At 37.3% G+C, this 20,484-nt stretch overlaps 1 protein-coding gene across 2 annotated transcripts; it reads left to right on the top strand.

Moving 5' to 3' along the window:
- Window positions 1–6,531: 6,531 nt before the first annotated feature.
- LOC113069627 (ubiquitin-conjugating enzyme E2 N) lies at window positions 6,532–19,537 on the top strand. Of its 2 annotated transcripts, XM_026242794.1 has the most exons (4): window positions 6,532–6,684; window positions 12,735–12,981; window positions 17,553–17,693; window positions 18,508–19,537. In XM_026242794.1, the coding sequence occupies exons 1-4, from the start codon at window positions 6,655–6,657 to the stop codon at window positions 18,552–18,554; spliced, it is 465 nt and encodes a 154-aa protein (XP_026098579.1). In that variant the 5' UTR covers window positions 6,532–6,654; the 3' UTR covers window positions 18,555–19,537. The 2 variants fall into 2 exon arrangements, with proteins under 2 accessions (XP_026098579.1, XP_026098580.1); XM_026242795.1 differs by lacking the exons at window positions 17,553–17,693; window positions 18,508–19,537 and adding an exon at window positions 17,060–17,262.
- Window positions 19,538–20,484: the final 947 nt, after the last annotated feature.

The raw sequence follows: 20,484 nt of genomic DNA, 5'->3' as shown, positions 1-20,484 counted from the left end.
TTATGAGGTTGAATGACGTTGTTCCTGAGAGGCGTGTAAAGGGCGTGTTTTAGTGACGCTCAGTGGAGCTTCAGGTCCTGACTGTGGAAACCATAGACAGTAAAAGAAATGGACACAGCGACCCCATTGGAACTCAATTGAGACAAATGAAGCCCAGTTTTAGCGTTTTTTAGCACTTCCGTTTCTGACGCGCAGACTCAAACGAAGCTTGACGACGTCAGCAATCTGTCTGCCAGATGTAAATCTTCTAAGTGGCTGTGCGTGCAAACTGCCATCGTTAATCTTGCAGAGACGGCGAGCTTGAGCGGGGAGTTCTTTGTCGTGAGTGAGCAGGAGTAAGTATTCTGATTAATTATTTTGTATAGTACTTTAAAATGTAACGCCAGTACGCCATATTAAGTTAATTGCCTGCGAGCTTCTCCACCTGTCTGTACGGTAATGTGACAGAGAGCCGAGTGGTTATGACGCAATCGTTAGCCTATTTTTTACAAAAACTGTTTATACGGGGCCATAATGTAACATAGAAGGTAATGGAGCCCTTTATACATTGTCGTGTATCTTTAGAAATAAATAATGGACAAACAGAGTCTTTAAACGCCTCAGATGTAAAGTTATTCGCTGTCAAAGTGACGCCAAAATGAATGGGAGTCAATGGGAATGCTAACGCAAGTGAAGTTCTGCTAAAAGATGGCAGCCCCCACCCGACTTCAACTTCCGGTCGAGTTCCTTGCCCCTTGGTGGAAACCCTGCGCAATTCTGGCCTCGGTGCTATATGGAATTACATTTGTTTCAATAATAATGAACAAAACTTTTTAAAACTGAACGTAACTTTTTCAGAAACTATCAAAAATATGCCATTACAAAAGAAGAAAAACACTATGAAGATGAAAAAAAAAAAGAAAAACGAACAAATTTAACAGGCTCTTCAAATATGCTTCATTCTTTGTTAATGTTTTTCAAAGATTCGTTTTCACTAATCGTGAATTCTAAATTCATTGCCACAGATTTTGCTTACGTTTCACAGTTTTTCCTTTGGGGTTTTGACACAAACCTCTCGTGGGGGCGGGGTTAACAGTGATATACTCTGATTGAATAGTGAGCTTTTGATGGACAGGTGCTCTCTGACAGGGAAATACCACAGACAGTAAAAGAAATGGACACAACGACCCCATTGGAACTCAATTGAGACAAGTGAAGCCCATTTTTAGCGTTTTTTAGCACTTCCGTTTATGACTGGCAGACTCAAACTAAGCTTGATGATGCAGCAACCTGTCTGACAGATGTAAATCTTCTAGTAGCTGTGCGTGCAAACTGCCATCGTTAATCTTGCAGAGACGGCGAGCTTGAGCAGGAGTTCTTTGGCTTGAGTGAGCAGGAGTAAGTATTCTGATTAATTATTTTGTATAGTATTTTAAAATGTAACGCCAGAATGCCATATTAAGTTAATTGCCTGCGAGCTTCTCCTCCTGTCTGTACGGTAATTTCTCTACTGTGCACAGAGTCAAGTGGTTATGACGCAATCGTTAGCCTATTTTTACAAAAACTGTTTCTATGGGGCCATAAGGTAACATAGAAGGTAATGGAGCCCTTTATTCATTTTCGTGTATCTTTAGAAATAAATAATGGACAAATGGAGTCTTTAAGTGCCTCAGAAGTAAAGTTATTCGCTTTCAAAGTCACGGCAAAATGAATGGGATGTCAATGGGATGCCAATGGGATGCTAACACAAGTGAAGTTCTGCTACAAGATGGCGGCACGCGGCCGACTTCAACTTCCGGTTGACTTCCTTGCCGCCTGGGAAATACCAAGGGGCAAGGAACTCGACCGGAAGTTGAAGTCGGGTGGGGGCTGCCATCTTTTAGCAGAACTTCACTTGCGTTAGCATTCCCATTGACTCCCATTCATTTTGGCGTCACTTTGACAGCGAATAACTTTACATCTGAGGCGTTTAAAGACTCTGTTTGTCCATTATTTATTTCTAAAGATACACGACAATGTATAAAGGGCTCCATTACCTTCTATGTTACATTATGGCCCCGTATAAACAGTTTTTGTAAAAAATAGGCTAACGATTGCGTCATAACCACTCGGCTCTCTGTCGCATTACCGTACAGACAGGAGGAGAAGCTCGCAGGCAATTAACTTAATATGGCGTACTGGCGTTATATTTTAAAACACTATACAAAATAATTAATCAGAATACTTACTCCTGCTCACTCACAACAAAGAACTCCCCGCTCAAGCTCACAGTCTCTGCAAGATTAACGATGGCAGTTTGCACGCACAGCTACTAGAAGATTTACATCTGCCAGACAGGTTGCTGACGTCATCAAGCTTCGTTTGAGTCTGCGCGTCAGAAACGGAAGTGCTAAAAAACGCTAAAACTGGGCTTCATTTGTCTCAATTGAGTTCCAATGGGGTCGCTGTGTCCATTTCTTTTACTGTCTATGGGAAATACAGACGCCATGATGTCCATAATTAAGGCAACACTGGATTATGTTTAGATTTTACAAATTGGATCAACACTGATATTGCGTTGTATACCTTTCAACATGGATGAATACACAACTGTACGTTCAATTAGACCTAGTTTGCATTTAGATCAACCCTGTACATCAGGGCCGCTTTGCAGGCGACACAGGCGGCCGCCTGGGGCGCCATCTGCTGGACGGGGCGCAAAATTGCAGAATTAAAAAAAAAAAAAAAAAGTTAATTAAATGTATGTATCATATTATGAAAGCTGCGCAAACGGAGTACACTTTTACTGTGCACTGTGCACACACTGTTTGTATTTGTCCATTTCTTTTACTAGATTTACAATCCTAAAAAAAGACTGAGTCACTCTGACAGGCAGCTGTCAAACTCACGCACGCTCAGCAACCGAGAGTGGCGCGAAAACATCTGACAGCTGGTTTTAGCGCTTTAAATGATGGGGTAAAATATATATATTATTATATATATAATATATATATATATATATATATATATATATATATATATATATATATATATATATATATATATATATATATATATATATATATATATATAAATCTTTTATGATGAAAAGAACACCCAAGCCATCGGGATGGGCTTTCCGAAAACGAAGGAAGGAGGAGGAAGAAAAACGGGCCCAAAGCAGAGGTAACTTATGTAGACTATATCATCAAGCTCGGCAAAGATCAAATACCTGGCAGCAATGGCTTTACCTGTAGAAGAAAAAATCCAAATAAAATATAAAAAAATCAATAAAAACACCTTGCATATTTTGCACTGCACTTGTAAGAGAATTCATTGTACGAAAACCCTTGTACTCTTTTTGACTGAAACCAGTTGGTCTTTCATTTTGGTGAAAAAATAGTTTGTGAAAACATTTCATTAGAAGAGATTTGTACATTTGTTCAGTAAAAATGTTGAACAGTTTTAGAATGGAACCTACAACATAATCCGTGATAAATGGGTAAAGTAGACAGATTGGTAGTCCTTGCTCAAAATATTAAAATGAAAAAGAGTTACACAAACTTGTTTTTTGGCTATTTGTTGATGGCTACAACAGAGTTAATGCAAAGATGAGCTTGAGTTGAGTTGTTTTATTTTTTAATTAAAGAAGGCAATATGTATTATTTCTTTTATTTTAATAAATTATTATTATTTATGTAATCATGTATTTTTTTATCTTATACAATACACAATATCGGAAATGCACAGTTAATTACGAAGTTGGATCTTTTAAAAGGATACTGGCAAGTGCTGTTGACTCCATGTGTGTCTGATATTACTGCATTTGTTCCATTGTTGCATTTGTTGGTGTAGGTGGTTAACCAGGGTAGCTCCCTAGATAGTTGTATTTCCTTTTACACATTCTGCCACAATGAAAGAGGAATGTAATATGCATGTTTGATTAAAAAATACAAATAATCAACAAACATAAGGAATGTCAAAGCATTATGTAAAATAACTATCTGGTGATCAACTTTGGCACCACAAGTGCTAGAATCAACTGAAATTAGAAAATGTTTCTCAAATTTAGGAGTACTCAGCACAGGTGTATTTGATAATAAAGCTTTAGGATTTTCAAAGGCAGAAATTGACTGTAGGCTTCTCTGGGCTCAACAGAACAATCAAAGCGCCCAGGGAGCAGTTGGAGGTGCTTTGACCAAGGGTCTCACCTCAGTCGTGGTATTGAGGGTGGAAGAGAGCGCTGCTTATTCACTCACCCCCAAATAACTATCGGTGTTCTGTCGATTTGTCCTACGCTGTCAGATTTTCCTACCTCCCACTAAAACAGTGGGTAGTACAATTCCACAACGAAAAATGCTACTGTAAAGTTATGGTTTATTAACGTCTACACCTACCACAACCCTAATCATACCCTTACAGTACTGCAAATACAGTAACTATGTGTTATATTCGCGGTTGTAGCTAGAAGGGATACAGTTACAGGAAACCAACATTAAAATTATTTTCTACCAATTAGATTGCGTTTTTATTAAAGTCTACACCTACCCTAACCCTAAACCTACCCTTACAGTAATGCAGATACATTAAATATCGTTGTTTAGCATGAGACAAAGGACGCGATATTGATGTGCGCGTGCGCAGTAAACCCGGGTAGGAAAATCTGACAGGGTAGGATAAAATGTCAGGACACCGGACCTGAGACTTGAACCCACAACCAAGGTAACAAGTCCAACTTTCTAACCATTACACCACAGCTGACCCCTCTAACCATTCAGTGTGCACTGACAAAATTAAGAAAAAATACTCAATAGTACTTCAGCATCCCTACAAAACAATACAGTTCAAGATGGAATTGTGTGGGAAAACTCAAATGCATTTTAGCATCAATGGTTCTTACAGAGCCCTGCCAAACTGTGTCGCAGTGGCTTTTCCAAATTCATACTTGCAAAGGTTAATGGTTAGATTAGAGAAAAGCTCTAAACGTTCAGACCAGGAAGAACTATACAGAACAATATTGTCCAAGTAAGCATTATACCCTGTTCTTTCAAAAGGTTGAATTAGCCAAGAACTAAAACTTGGTTCTCATCAATGTTGAGAAAGTAAATGATTCACCTCCCTACGCAATTCCCTTTTAATCAGATTCACTCAACAGGAATGCTGTTTTACCAGTTCGGCCATACCAGCATAAATGTTATGATCAGTCACATGAGATCAGGTAAGGACAACAGAGAAGAGAAAGGAAAATGAGCTTACCAACTCAACATCAGCATCTGAACTTTAGAAAAGTATCGAAACATGAAGTTCGAACCCTGATCAGACAAAATCATTCTGGAATGCCAAAAACATACATAAAACTTAAAGATGTATTTGATCAGCTTTTTCTGAAGGCTTGATTGTGTTTATGGGGTGCAGTGTAACACTCCCCCTTACCATTATGGGTAGTTGCATGTGCTCCAGTGTATGGTATACAATGGTGTCTATATTATCTTATCAGTTTGAGCCTGAATTAGTCCCAGGGAATATCAGTGAAGGGGATCGAGTAGAACAGTATAAACAATATATATATATATATATATATATATATATATATATATATATATTTTTTTTTTTTTTTTTTTTTTTAAGAAAGGAATATAGTGGCATTGTTACATACGCATGACATTTTATTTCGGTTCTCAAGCAATTGCTTGTACTAAATACGCCTGCCCCCTAGTGGTCAAAAGTTTTATTTCGTGTTTTTGTTTATTAGGTGCCGATTTCCTTCACCTCAGCTCCTTGTGAGACGTATGGTATAAATGCCAGAGTTGGGTAGAATACCCAAAAATTGTACTCAAGTAAAAGTAAAAGTACTTATAGAAATATTTACTCAAGTAAAAGTAAGAGTACTAGTCTGAACAGTTACTTGAGTAAGAGTAATAAAAAGTTTCGGATAAAAAAACAGTAGTTAGTTAATAGTTACTTTGGGTCATATAGGCTACTGAATATCTATAGTATATTTTTATTTTTATAGTATATTTTTATTTATTTTTTATTTTTATAAGCGTTAAAAATAAATAAAATAGATTCGACGTTGATTCTATGTCAGTTTGCTGATCTGGGGCATTTCATCTGTATAAGAAAACATGTCTTATAATTCTGTACACCTGAACATAAGAAGCTTTTCTCTTCCAGCTTTCATGGACAATTATATATATCACTTATAAATTATTAAATAAAAATGAATGGTAGTTATTAAAATAGGTTTGGAATTGGTAAAAATTAACTGACATGAATGGATGCTATATTATTATTGTTCATGTTAACATAGTTAATGTTTATAAATTAATTTGTAAAGTGTTACTAAAGTTATATACATCGTTCTGTGAATGTGATTTCAAAGTCTATATGATTCGGATTAACCCTATAACTGCCGTATCCCTTAAAACCTGACTGCCAGAGGGTTATTGTAAATACATGTGCCAGCTAGGCACAGTTTACCTGAATCATGTGGGGTTTCTTTCGGAATGTGTGAGAGAAACTGCTTGCATTCAGCACAAACTACAACTTCCAGATCTTCAGCGAATTTATACGTTTCCGCGTGCGTTAAGACGCAACGTGCCCGGAAGGCGTGCCGTGTGCACTGCGTCTCCGCCGTCAATGCAAACGAAGTAAGAGGCACCGAGAGTCAAACCTAAAATCCGCATTCAAGACAAGATGGCAGGGTTGCCCCGCAGGATCATTAAGGTAACCGTTAAGTGAGACAAACTACACATGTTTAGCCAATCTATTTAAATTATAATACCACGAAAACTTCAAATATCATTGAAAGGATCAGCCAAAGAGAAGCGACAGCTGGCTTAGCATTTGGCACTCTGTTTGTTAGCCACTTCCGTTTCGGGGCATTCACTCATATCCCGAATATGGGTGGGTTAAAAATACATCCACCGCTGTGAAAGATGGCGAATGGCCCTTATTCTTTGCTATCTGGAACCCATAATCAAAAGCATTACGAAATGACAAGCGTTCCCACACTAACCGAAGTCTAATCGGTGACAGGGAGATTCATTGCATGCGCTCGAGCTGCTGTGTGTGAGCTTGAGAGCTAACGTTAACCGCTCCAGAGACGGTTAGCTAGGCGTAAAATGATCGAATTTAAGCAGTCACGCGATTATTTACTTAACGATTTCACTCATAGACAGTCATGTGTCTATTTTCTTGCGTGCAGGATGGTTATCTATCGATTTAGGATACGATTATAAACTAAAGAATCGGGCTCTCCCGCTTCCTGTAGGCTAGGGAAGCTGTCGCGGTGCTTCTGCTGCTAAATGAGCTAATGACGGCAGGCCCCAGACAGCAGAAATCAATGTCAAATAAAATACAATATAAGATAATTAAATAAAACAATAATTTAAGGACAACACATTCTAAATAAGACCTACCGTTTATACCCACAGATGAAGTAAAAGTATAACACTGAATTAAAGTGACAGTTAACCAAAAAAAAATCACATTTAAATCCTCATCATCAACTACACTCTTGTGTAGTTCTAAACCAAAAATAAAAAGGTGTATGTCAGTCTGATTCTGGAACACAGAAAGAAATGTTAGACAAAATGAAAGTTTGCCTTTTTTTTTTTTTTTTTGGAACAACACAAGAATTAGCAAATAATGTCAGATCCCCCCATTTAATGTTTTTAAAACCTCAGTTTCCAGTGAACAGATATATGGCTTATGAAAGGACACCAGCTGTTTCCTCCTGATAATATCTCGACTCTTGAATGCATGTTTCTGCATATTTAAGAAGAAATTAGATTTATTAGTTAATGCCCTGGTGCAACCTAGATGTGTCTTCATTTTTTGGGTATATTATAAATTTTTTTCTCCCTTTGCATTGTCCACTTCTGTTATCATCCAGTGCCTGAATATATTGCACTGCCAGGATTTTTTGGTCACAGGGATGATACTGTTAGTTGAATGTATTGCATCTCTGGTTGGCTGGGAAAATGACTGACTAATTTGAGTTGGAGGGCTGAGAATGCATATCTAAAGGGGTCATATGATGCTTTTTATTTTTAAACATAATTATTTTGTGTATTTGGTGTAACAGAATATGTTGAAATGCTTTAAATGGAACCCTGGGTATTAAGACATGTTAATATAACACATGATGTCTCTTATTGAAATATGTAATAGAAAACCCAATAAATATGTATATGAAATATTTTTAAAAATCAACGTTTTTACACTGGGGGGGGGGCACCATTATTTTACCATTATGTGCACAGTTCATTCTGCGTTGATGACGTCAAATGGTTGCAGTCGGTGAACTCCTGGAGCTTTTTAATGTGACACAACTATGATATGATACCACATTGTGTGGCTTTTGGATGTACTTTTCTGTCGGGGGGGCAACAAGAGAAGCAATATAAGACTTCACGGATTTCCTAGTGATAAGAAGAGGAGAAAAGAGTGGGAAGATACATGTGGACGAACAAAAATTCCTAAAAGATCCACTTTTTTTATCTTCACTTCAGCCCTGATGCCTTTGAATCTTTTAGTAGACCTCAGCTACTGAGACGGCTGAGACAAGAAACGCTATGCCATCCTGTTAGGATTTAAACATGCCGACGCTAATCATGATGCTGCGGCCGCTGGAGGAGTTTCTCCCTCAAGAACTGGGGCGTTTAGACTCTTTGTAGGGAAAAATCGATGGTACGGCATTTGGTTTAAGCCTATACTTATATCCATCACCACTTGTAAGCTTTTTCAGTAGCTGTAGTCATCATATCAGTATTTTATTTTCAGAATTGTCTATTCTGAGATGTGTTGCATCAAGTAGCGGCAGTAGCTCACCGAGTGCAACCATATTACATCAACAGAATAATGGCACCCCACATAGTCCAAAATATGTATAAAACTGTTTTTTTTTTTTTTTTTATAACATCTATCTTTAATGGGTTTTCCTCTACATATTTTTAGTAAGGACATAATTTACGTTATATTAAGCTATACAAGTCACGCACGTGTTGTAATTTACTGCTGATTTCAGAACCGGCTTTACTGACAAGATGCGCATTAATTGGCCCATATTTATCCTTCACCTTTACATTATTTTTTCAAATACTGTACATTATAGTAAGTCCTCCATGCCTCGCCCATCTCAAACGTGTTGTTTTCTACAAAGTTCCTCCTCCTGACAAGTGCAGTCTGCTCTGATTGGCCAGCTGACCCAGTGCATTGTGCATTGTAATTGGCCTTACACCACAAGCACTCACCGTAAATGTAATGCCCCTTTCCATAATTGCAAGCTTCATCTTTCAAAATAAATGTAAAGACAGTTAATAATGTCCTTATCTTAACATCAGTTTAATCCCGAAAGGAGAGTGACCTGGCAGACACAGTGATGGAGCTCATATGTGTTTTCAGTACACAAGCCACAGTTAAGACCGCTAAATCCACTGTGTGACTCTCTCTCTCTCTCTCTCTCTCTCTCTCTCTCTCTCTCTCTCTCACACACACACACACGCAAAAGCAAATACTTTAATCTTAAAGATTCCTTAATGCATCTACTTTTGGAAGGCCCAATATAATGCTTTGCTTTCACCTAGAAACACACAGCATCTCTGTGACATGGCTGCTTCAACACTAACTGCGTTACTGAAACCACGCCTTCTTTCTTTATGTGAACATTTGGGCAGGATTACACACTGCAATTCCGGCAAATACATGGGTAATGTGTCCCGGCAATTGTTTCCCGGGTCGCTAGATTTTGCACTTCACACTGCCAGTGTATGTGCGTGCTTTCCCACACAACCTGTAAAGGGCCCGTAATGACAAGTGACAAATGTTCCTGCAATTTGCCGGGTCCGACATGCGGTGTGAAAGGGGCTTTAAAGTGAAATTTTCGCCCTACCATACCTTTTTGAGCTGGAGTACACAGACGAAGCGCTAACTGTGTCTGACCTCTCCAACGGGATTACATGATGCATGACATCACAGAAACTGCAGTTTGGACCCTTCGACCCGCTGGGTTCCATTGAAGTCTATTATATATAAAATCCTGGGATGTTTTCCTCAAAAACCTTAATTTCTTTGTGATAGATAAAGGAAAGGAAGTAATCGAATCTTTTAATGTCCCCTAAGCATGAGACCATGGCAGGGAGCCCCTCTCTTGTTTGTTTGCTCTGCATGGTTTTGTCTGTGGGTTATCTGAATAAATATGGGGAAGATCATTCGGAGTACTCTGCATATGCTAAGTTAACAGAAATAACAGTGAAGACATTTGTGCCTTAAGTTAACAGTATCTTTAAGAAACGTTTTTAGGAAAAATATATGGCTGTGATTTGGAGTAATAATTAAATATTTTCTATTTAGTATGAACACAATAAAATGGTCAACAGTGACAGCGAAGATTTATAGTTTTGCAGTATATAAATGCTATTCTTTTGAACATTCTATTAATCAAAGATTTCTGAAAAAAAATATTATATTGATCATAAGAATGTTTCATTCAGCTTTGCGGACATAGGAGTAAATGTAGATTTAAAAATAGATATAATAAGATTAAAAAGTTTTCATTTTATATGCAAATTTCAAAAACTTTAAAAATAAGCGTGCCACCCCCAAACCACCCCTGATTTTCTTTGTAAATCAGGATTGTAAAAATATTTTATAATTTATAATTTACTCTGGTTTAAAAACTGGAAATTCTTGTAGAAGATTCTTGTTTTACAGGTTCATCATTGTGTAGCCATAGAACCCTCATCCTTTGAACTGGGTTAATGGACTGGTAGCTTTGGAGTGTGAAGTGTTTTGGAAACAGATTTGGGACACTAAGATGATAATGTCCACTTTTTGACGTGAGTTCTCAGATTCCAAGTAAACAATCTTTCAGGTGGAGTACAGAATAGTACAGCAGTTCTCAGATGAATGACCTCTCCAGACCCAATCATTCCACAGGTGATATCAGATTCTCATTAGTCATATGGGTGTGAGTTTCCAAAGCGCTTCAAGATTCAGCCCTGTGTCTCTTTCATGGGACACCAAGTGTCTGTCTTGATTGGGTTTGTAGACTCTTGAAGACTTGGTTTCAGATAAAATGCCAGGTTTAAACAATGGGTTAAACAAACAGGTTTTCTTTTTTTTCTGCTGCAAATTAGGTCATATTCCACCTTCAGTCAACCAACCACCACTTTTAATTTGAAGGAAGTCCAGTTTTGTGCCATAATTCCACTCATACATCTTTTTTTCTTACGTAAAATCGTACTTTTTTTTTTAAAAATCACTTCTCGTGCATGAGTTGTTCATAGTTAAGAGTCTTCATAGTAAAATATTTTGTAATGTGTGACCCCCAGTCGCTAAAACGAAGTATAATGTGCAAAACACAGCAACTTAATTATACCATGATAACAGTTTTATAGTGTGAAAGGAACAGTGAGCAAATGATTTGATGAAAATTGTGTAGTGTATACCTGGTATTACATGAGTTATATTCGTGAGTTTGAGATCTAATACCATGCTGAATGTCATTGAGCTGTGCAAGCTACAGGACAGCGTTACGACTAATCATGTTATAAAAATAATGCTTGATATTGAAATTGCAAGATACTGTCTTTTCTAATGTGGTTCGAAGAGTGTTTACTGAAAACATTGTCATAGTGCTTAACCAGTAGTGTTTGTAGTATAAGATCTAAGATTGTCCTCTGCCCTGCTGAAGGTTATGGGTGCTGTATTAGCTGTAAATATTGTAGTTCTGATGTTAGTAACTAAATTTAAACACAAATTTTGTGACTTGGTTAATATTTACGATAAAGCACTTTTCTTATTTAAGATGCATACATTTTCAGGAAACCTTTCAAGGTTCAAATAGTTGTGCCTATAATGGCATTCAAAAGTTGGGGGTGAGTAAGGTTGTTTTAAAAGGTTTTTAAAAGAAGCCTCTTATGCTCACCATGGCTGAATTTTTATTTATTTATTAAAAATACAATAAAAGTATTTTTTTTTGTTGAAGTTTTCTTTTTGAGCAAGTCACGTGATCCTTCAGAAATCATTCTAATGTGCTGATTTGCACATTTTATATATATATGAAATATATGAAATGTTTTATATATGTTAAAAAGTTATACATTTATTAAAACCATGATGCATTTTTTTTTCAGGATTTTTTTTACATTTACTTGAAATATAAATATTTTGTAACAGTAATATGTATATACTGTCACTGTCAATTTCTACCAAAAATAATTATCTTGCTTACCCCAGGTTTTGAATAGTGATATACAAACTTGGTGTAATACAATAAAAATAAAGCAAGCTGCAGATTTCCACAGGAACATTTTTGTTCATTTGGTAAATACTTTTTTTTTTTCTTCCAGTAAGGATGTTTAAATTAAGCCATTTTCACCCTGACAATCTGTGCTAAAAGTTTCGTCTGGGCTTGGTCATGTTAATATCTAATAAAAAAAAAAAAAAAGATATTAACCTAACATCTAGACCATAACATTCTTAATGGCTTGTCAGGCCATGTATCACCGAACCATACAGGTTCGTTTGCGGTTGGAATGTGTTGATGCAGGACAATTATTCTTTGTTACATGAACATTATGCAAAGTTACTTGGTGAAGCGAAAACAACAGTTGTCACTGTGTGCATTACATGCTGGCTCTTTCTGCTGATTTGTTTATTCCTGTGTACTCAACTGTCTCACTACCAGTGCTTTGGCAAATTGCTAAATAACTAGTTTGTAGATGCTTAATGATCCAGCCTAATTGATCCTTTTTCATGTATGTGTGTAGGAAACACAGCGTTTGTTGGCAGAGCCAGTGCCAGGTATAAAGGCAGAGCCAGATGAGGGGAACGCTCGCTACTTCCATGTGGTCATCGCCGGACCTCAAGACTCCCCATTTGAGGGAGGAACTTTTAAACTTGAACTCTTTCTTCCTGAAGAATATCCCATGGCAGCTCCGAAAGTACGCTTCATGACCAAAATATATCATCCCAATGTAGACAAGCTGGGAAGAATATGTCTAGATATTTTGAAAGGTGAGATAATTTTATTCCATCTTCTGAAACTTTCTAAATAACAGATGATACTGATTTGACTCATTGTGACCTAAACTTGAATGTCATCAGCAGGGATGGAAATTAGCACCTGCCACATGCGGGTGATTTTGTGTTGTGGGTAAACTCACTTCACCTACCGGCCACCATGGCGGGTAAATAAAAATAGCATACTGTTTCATCCGGCCGGTGGACAATAAAATTAATTTCCACTCCTGGTGTGTGTACAACACGTAATAAAGTGTAATATCATCCGAAGCAGCACCGTGGAGAAATGCGGTGTAAACCGGGCTTGAAATGGTGCTGTTGTGGCCAGTACAGTGTTTGCAGCTGAAGTTAGTGCCGCTGGCGTAGTAATATATTTGCTGGTTATTTACAGTACGTTTTATTGCACGCACTCATGATATACAAGATTGCGTGAATAGTTGAATTTATTGCGCATAAATTTCCGCATATTGTCACGTCTCTGTCAAACCCCAGTAAATTCATTCTCCTCCAGCATTCTGCAACATTTTAGATTATATGGAGAGTTTGTGTTTATCTTTTTGTGTTTTTAACGGCATAATAATCAAACTTACAAACAGTATTATCGGTCGCATGTCTAATAACTGCTGTCTGGGGGATGCATTTTATTTTCAGTCTTCATGTACTTTTTCAGAAGTTAGCTCTGTGGCTAGTAAGTTGTTACACTGTTCATTTTTATTTGTAGAAATAACATTGTATCTCTACACGTTTGACAGCTCTGGTGTGATGAGACTAGAGCTGCAACTAACGACTATTTTTTTCTGTCGACTAATCTAACAATTATTTTTATTACAATAAATAATTAATGTTCTTTTTTTAATTAGCTAATGAATCCTTTGGATAACTTTACAAAAAATATATATATAAGTACAACTTCTAATATAATATTTCAACCTTTATTCATTTTCAACCAACAGTATAAAATAATAGAGGCAAAGAAAATTATTTTACTATGGTAAATATGAGTTTATTATGGCGTTTATAATTAAACCACAGTAGCCATAAATGTACAGTTGTCTGAGATATCGTGAAATGTTCTTTAGCATCACAAACCATAAAATGTAATCAGGGTTCTGCTATGGTTTAGCATGGTTTCCAGAGATCTGGAGCTGATTCGGGGTAGCTCGGTGGTTTGTGACTGTTGTCTCGCGGCGCGCTGTCTTTTAAGGGGCCGTTCACATATCACGTCTTTTGCGCGCTCAAGTTCATTATTTCCAATGTAGGCGCGCGATGCATGCGCTCATAATGGAAGCGGCGCTCTCGCAACACGCTTATTTTTTCCAGGCGCATCTGCACCGCATCGAGTTAAAAACATCTACATTTTTCAGAATGCCAAAAGTGCAAGAATATCAGACCTGAACCAGGAAGTTGGTCACAAGATCACACGGTAACCAGTTAAACCGTAAAACCGGAGAGCGCCAAGATGTTTTCCTCTATCATTCTTTACTCAGAAGCAAAACAAGTTCTATCAATGGTCTAATGTACTTTTTTGGATGTCCTTTTTCTGTGTCTTCAATTCCACCTTATGGACTCCTGTCTTCTCCAGGGATAGCCTTTGTGATTATCGCCATAGGCCAGTTGTTGCGGACAACTAGGATGTCCTTGAGGGGGATGACATCTCCTTCTTGCAGATTTTGGTGGGAGTTGGTCCATTTTTTCCGGCCTTGTAAAGTTGACAAGTACACTTGTCTCCAATGGTGCCAGAACATGTTGGTCAAGGCTTGTACTTGTCTCCACTGCTTGGTTAGGAGGTCTTTCTCCTAACCATTCTCCTGAAGGAAGTGGAGTACCTACTTTCTGAGTTAACAACATAGATGGTGTGAGAATGAATGGATCTAATGGATAATTTGAAACTGGAACCAGAGGCCTTGTATTCATAATTGCTACCACCTCCGCCATTAGTGTGCACAAGACTTCATGGGTCAGGCGAGTGCCATTTTCAAGAAGCATTGACTCAAGGATCTTTCGAGCCACTCCAATGAGGGGTTCCCATGAACCACCCATGTGCGAAGGTTAAACACCCAGGAGCATCGTTGTTGGTGTAGGTACCTCTCAGCATTGTCTGGTTGGTCTGCGCTCATCGTCTGGCTGTTCCTCTTATGGCAAAGAAACGCTTTAAGACATTGATACAGCTTGAAGTGTCCATTGAGGCAATCACCTCTATGTGAACTAACCTGGAGCTCATACAACAGAATAATATGGAACAACCTCTTGCTCTCAGGCTGACCTCCTCTTGTATGTCTGGTAGCAGTGTTAATTTCGTTGACTAAATATTTTCGTCATTATTTTCGTCACGAATATATTTTTGCCGACGAAAACGAAACGAAAACTAAAATAGAAGGCACTGATGGAGACTAAAACTATGACTAAATTGATTGACATTATCGTCAACGAATAAAGGACGAGACGAAAATAGACTGTGACGAAAATCAAATCAGCAGACGGCAGAGATGCGAGGAATGAGCAAAAGAACCGGCAAAACAGAACAGACTGCATGAGAGAAGAGAACCAATCAGAGCCTGACTTATTGAGACGTGAAGCGAAGGTTTTCAGTTTTTATGAGCTCCCGGGAAGTCGGCATTCGAAGAGGTGATAGGGACTTTAAGCAACAGCCTCTGGTGGAACGGCGTATTGCGCCTGCGCGAATTTAACTGCTACTTTCTGACGTTCTAATTTAACGGTCTACTACGGGAGAACAGCTGATTTGCCGGAGTCGCTACAACGTGAGAGGTTAGGTAAATAAATGTTATGTTTTTAGACTTATTTACATCATACAATATTAAAAACTCCTCTTCTGACAAAAGATTGTCATTTAACGCCAAAAGCAATCCTTCTCTTGCTTTTTTAAATTATATATTTTTTTGGATCTCAATAAATGAATTAATGCTGCGTTGCGCTGTTCTGTTTTACCGTTGCTTAGTGACTTTTACCTTCTTGGCTACAGCGGTGTGACGGCAAACTTCCGGTCGCTGTAGCCGTTCCATTCGCAGCTGTTGCTTAAAGTCCCTACTGTCTAAAAGAGCGACAAAATGTCCACAGCTCACTTCACGTTTGACGACGAACAAAACAAAACAAAGTGTAAAGCACGCGGAGCGATCATTCGTGGCAAGAACACAACCAATTTACATTTACATTTACATTTACAGACGAGCCACCCGGACATTTTCTCAAATGTAATTTCACAACGATGTTCTTTGTTTATTGAGCTAAGCAAAATTGGAAGACTGCAGTGCGTAGATGTTGTAGCATTAAATATTACGAACTGAAAAGTACTGTAAAATAGCCCCTTCTTCAAATTAGATGCGAGCACAATACTAATACGTAATATCATGATAAATACATTTGATTAATACTAATGTTTAGTATATTTTATAATGTTCTACTTGTTGACAATATCACAAATATTTCTATATTAGTCATGTGAAACATGAATGTTCACATCCTATCATTATACATACAAATCTAGCAATATTGTAGTATTTAAAACATACAATATTGCTAGACAAATGAATACCTTATAAAATCTTGTTACTTTTTTTATCCACCTAGCTGCCAACTTATTAAATATTTACTTTAAATGTATGCACTTATTGTTCAGCTCAGCTGTAAGCTTTAAGGTCCTGGACCTAACGTTATTTTTCTTTTATTGATGGTCAATTGGCAGCTAGTTATTGTTTACATTATCATGACAGTGTTTGTTGCTGCATAAAAGCTTTTGAATCGAAATAAAGACACAGTTGTGTTGAAATAAAGTTGAATTTGTGTTTTATATATTTTGTTTAAGTTTGTTTCCTATACCAGCTGTAAAAAATTGTCTAGTAAATCTGTTATTGATTTTAGTCTTATTTTAGTCGACTAAAATACCAAGCAATTTTAGTCGACTAAAATACCAAGCAATTTTAGTCGACTAAAATAAGACTAAAATTAAAACAAATCAGATGACTAAAACTTGACTAAAACTAAAAAGAATTATAGTCAAAAGACTAAGACTAAAACTAAATTAAAATTTCGTGTCAAAATTAACACTGTCTGGTAGTGATGTGCCATGGTCTGAAGACATCTAGCCCCACATACGTGAAGGGAGGGCAGGCCTTGAGATCCCCTGGTGGCAAATCCGCCATTAGTTGCTCCTGCATCAGTCCTCTGAGTCTACGACAGGTCACGCATTTGTGAAGACTATTTTCTTTCTTTATTTGTGAAGACTATTTTCTTTATTTATTTGTGAAGACTATTTTCTTTATTTATAAAAAGTTAATATTTATGAAATGTTGTCAACCATCTGTTTTCAATAGGACGATTTTGAGATTTGTCTCGTTGTAATTTTTTTTTTTAAATAACTGGTGTTAAAACAACAAATTAATGTAAAACACGAAAATGTTTAAACATTTACAGTATTCTAAATGATGAAAATGTGAAAATTTATTTTTTATCTCCTGTGACGGTGAAAAAGCCACGGAAGCTAGTATACTTCTCTAGACTTTTCTGCTAATGCTCTTGTCTCTCTCTCTCCATGGCGTGATGTCGCCCAGATAAGTGGTCTCCAGCCTTGCAGATCCGCACAGTGCTGCTATCAATCCAGGCATTACTAAGCGCTCCCAACCCTGATGATCCTCTAGCAAACGACGTTGCAGAACAGTGGAAGACTAATGAAGCTCAAGCCATAGAGACAGGTGGGTGCTGGTTAAATGCATTTAAAGGAATAGTTGAAAATAAACAATTTATTTGCTCAGTCATGATATCCTTTTGGCAGTTGGTGGAATTTTTCTCACAGTTCAGCGTTCTTTGCAATTCTGAGAAAAAAAATGTAGATATAAACTTGTATGTAAAAAAAAAAGTAAACTTGGAAATTGCGAGAAAATTAGAATTGTGAGACAGAAACTCAGAATTATGACTTGTCTTGCAATTCTGAGTTTCTCAATTTTTTTTTTTTTTTTTACATCTCGTAATGTTGACTGTTTTCTTCGGAATTTTAAGTTTACATCCAGCAGTTCTGACATTTTTTTTTAATCAAAATTTACTTATCGCAATCAATATTTTCACCCACGGTGGAATGAAAAACTGAAAATTGATGATACGGTGGAATAAAAAACTGATGATTGCAAATATTTTATTTCACAATTCTAACTTGTTCTCGCATTTGCAACTTTTATTTTTTATTTTTTACGTACTGTGGTGTAAAATGAGCCTCCATACATTCTAAACCTTAATGGCTGACTTCTGTGGTACACCAAAGATGTTTTGTCTTCTATAAAACTGCTCTTGCGCAATAGATTTTATCTCATGTAATTGCTTTCGAAGTCCATAGTTTGGATATTGCTCATCGCTTTTTACATTTGTTATGAATTGTAAAAAAACACACCCATTTTGTTCACACAACTGGAGTTGAAGTCATGCACCTATGATTTTTTTCTTTGTGCTGAAGATACATTTATCAGGAATTTATGTGTAACACTTATTAACTCTGTGTTTGTTTGTCTATTTCAGCCCGAACATGGACCAGGCTTTATGCCGGAAACAATATTGAAGTCTAGAAATGTGTGTGGGGAGACAAAAAGAGAAAAAGGAAGTCAAGAGTGAACACAACTCCATGTTCTGCCAAGACCTATTCATTTTCATGTAAAGGACACAGTCTTAGGAACAAAAAATTATGATAAACTGTAAAGAATACATTAACACAAAAGTAAAAAGAAAACTTCAGACAGTTTGTGATTTAAATGCACATTAGTACAAAAAAAATGTCTTTGTCCTGATTCACTGCTGTTGAGATGCATGGGCAGATGATCTATTCATACGGCTTTCTTTAACAGTGGTTGGGGAGGTAGCCGCAGACTTCTGCTATGAAGCGTGCATTAAAACTGACTGTCATTTGTCTGTCCCTTGTTTTCTTAGTTTGTGGGAGGGAGGTAACTTTTTATATTTCTTTTAACCTTTTTTTTCTTCTCATTGCTCTGCGTTAATGAGGAGCAGAAGACTAGTCCCTGTTTAGAGCACCCGTTCTGGCAAGCTGCAGACTTAGCCTGTTAGGAAACCTAGAAAAAATGAATACGTTCACACCAACGGAAAAGAGACGCAAGATTTAAACCACATGCAAACAGTAATTTCACCTGGAAATGGTTCAACTGGAAAGTCCTTCCACCATCACAGAAACTGTTAAAGATGTAAACCCTAATTTAGACTTGAATTGTGTTTTGGACTATAAGCAAGTCAGAGCTAGAGTGAAGGGAGGTTTTGCATAATATTTCTTTTAGTATAACAGTTCTTGCCATCACTGTACTAATAGCACTCTTGAAACTCCATCATTGTGTGCTTTTTGTTTTCTTGTGTCCATCACAGTCCAGTGCATCGAGATTCATTTGTCTATTTCTTCCCTTATAAGCATTTATTTCGATATGCCATGGCTGCAGGGGAACTGGAGGCGAATGATGAATAGTGGGGTTTTAGCAAAGGGGTGAGGGGTGGGAATGTTTGCAGAAGCATTGCAAAAGATCAATAAAGGCTTCGTCTCAATTTCCAAGATTGGTCTTTGGTTAAAACATTGATATCAACTCTTCCTGCTTTCTGTAGAAAGGGGAAAAAGATCCTGCTTTTGAAAACGTTATGACAACAGTCCACACACACATTTATGTTCTTTCTGTAAATAAAATGTTGATTAATAAGAAATATTTATGGTGGTGGTTTTATTACATTTCCGAGAATGACTAACGCCGTAACTGCTCATTTGTTTTTCCGTGTCTGCTGTTTTTCCTGGACTGGAGAAAATATTAGTCACCGCGTAAACTTGTGCAAAGTTGATCATTACTACAAACCAACCTGAAGTGATCATGCAGATTTATTTCACAAGTTCCAACAAGCACATCTAGTTGGCTACAAAGTTTAATTTATTAATTATCATTCATTATTTTATGAAATTATTACCATTCACGTCGTAAACAGTAGGCTACGTTTCGTTTGTGTCAGTTCAGCAATTCGACTTTTAAAGTACTCGAATCCCCGCCTCACAGGTCGAAACTCTCGGAAAGAGGGTTTGAGGTGCGTTAAGTTTCTTGATTTATTCAGTCAGTCGTATAAGCTAAACTTTCAGTCATGCTTTGTGAAACAGTTCAGCATCGAAGAGTTAAAATAATGAATTATTAAAATAAAAATGCTCTTTCTTCACACTCTTACATGATTGTATTATTACACGGTTACCAGCAGATGGCGCCAGAACATCACCTCAATCTGAACGCTGCAGCGTGGCTTTTGTCTCTAGCGTTACTTTGAATCAGTCACTGTCATTTGTATTAAAATGATAGTGATGCGGCATTTTTATTATTCTACTCACTTAAAGCGCTCGTGAATCAGTTTCATCCTTCGACCGTCGGCTGGAGTGATGTCTCATTCATATTTTCAAAAAGGGAAACGCCTATCTGTTGATGGTATCTTGGGTTTTTAACGCGGATCCTATTGCAGCTGATTTAAGGC

This window comes from Carassius auratus, unplaced genomic scaffold, assembly GCF_003368295.1.
Source record: "Carassius auratus strain Wakin unplaced genomic scaffold, ASM336829v1 scaf_tig00001881, whole genome shotgun sequence".
NCBI classification, from domain to species: Eukaryota; Metazoa; Chordata; class Actinopteri; order Cypriniformes; family Cyprinidae; genus Carassius; species Carassius auratus.
The sequence above is the reverse complement of the archived record's forward strand: the minus strand, read 5'-3'. Positions and strand labels throughout refer to the sequence as shown.

Excerpts from the sequence above, each read along its gene's own strand:
- LOC113069627 (XM_026242794.1), top strand. The coding sequence starts at position 6,655 with ATGGCAGGGTTGCCCCGCAGGATCATTAAG. Across the intron at positions 12,982-17,552 it reads ATGTCTAGATATTTTGAAAG|ATAAGTGGTCTCCAGCCTTG; the intron begins GTGAGATAATTT and ends GATGTCGCCCAG. Across the intron at positions 17,694-18,507 it reads AGCTCAAGCCATAGAGACAG|CCCGAACATGGACCAGGCTT; the intron begins GTGGGTGCTGGT and ends TGTCTATTTCAG.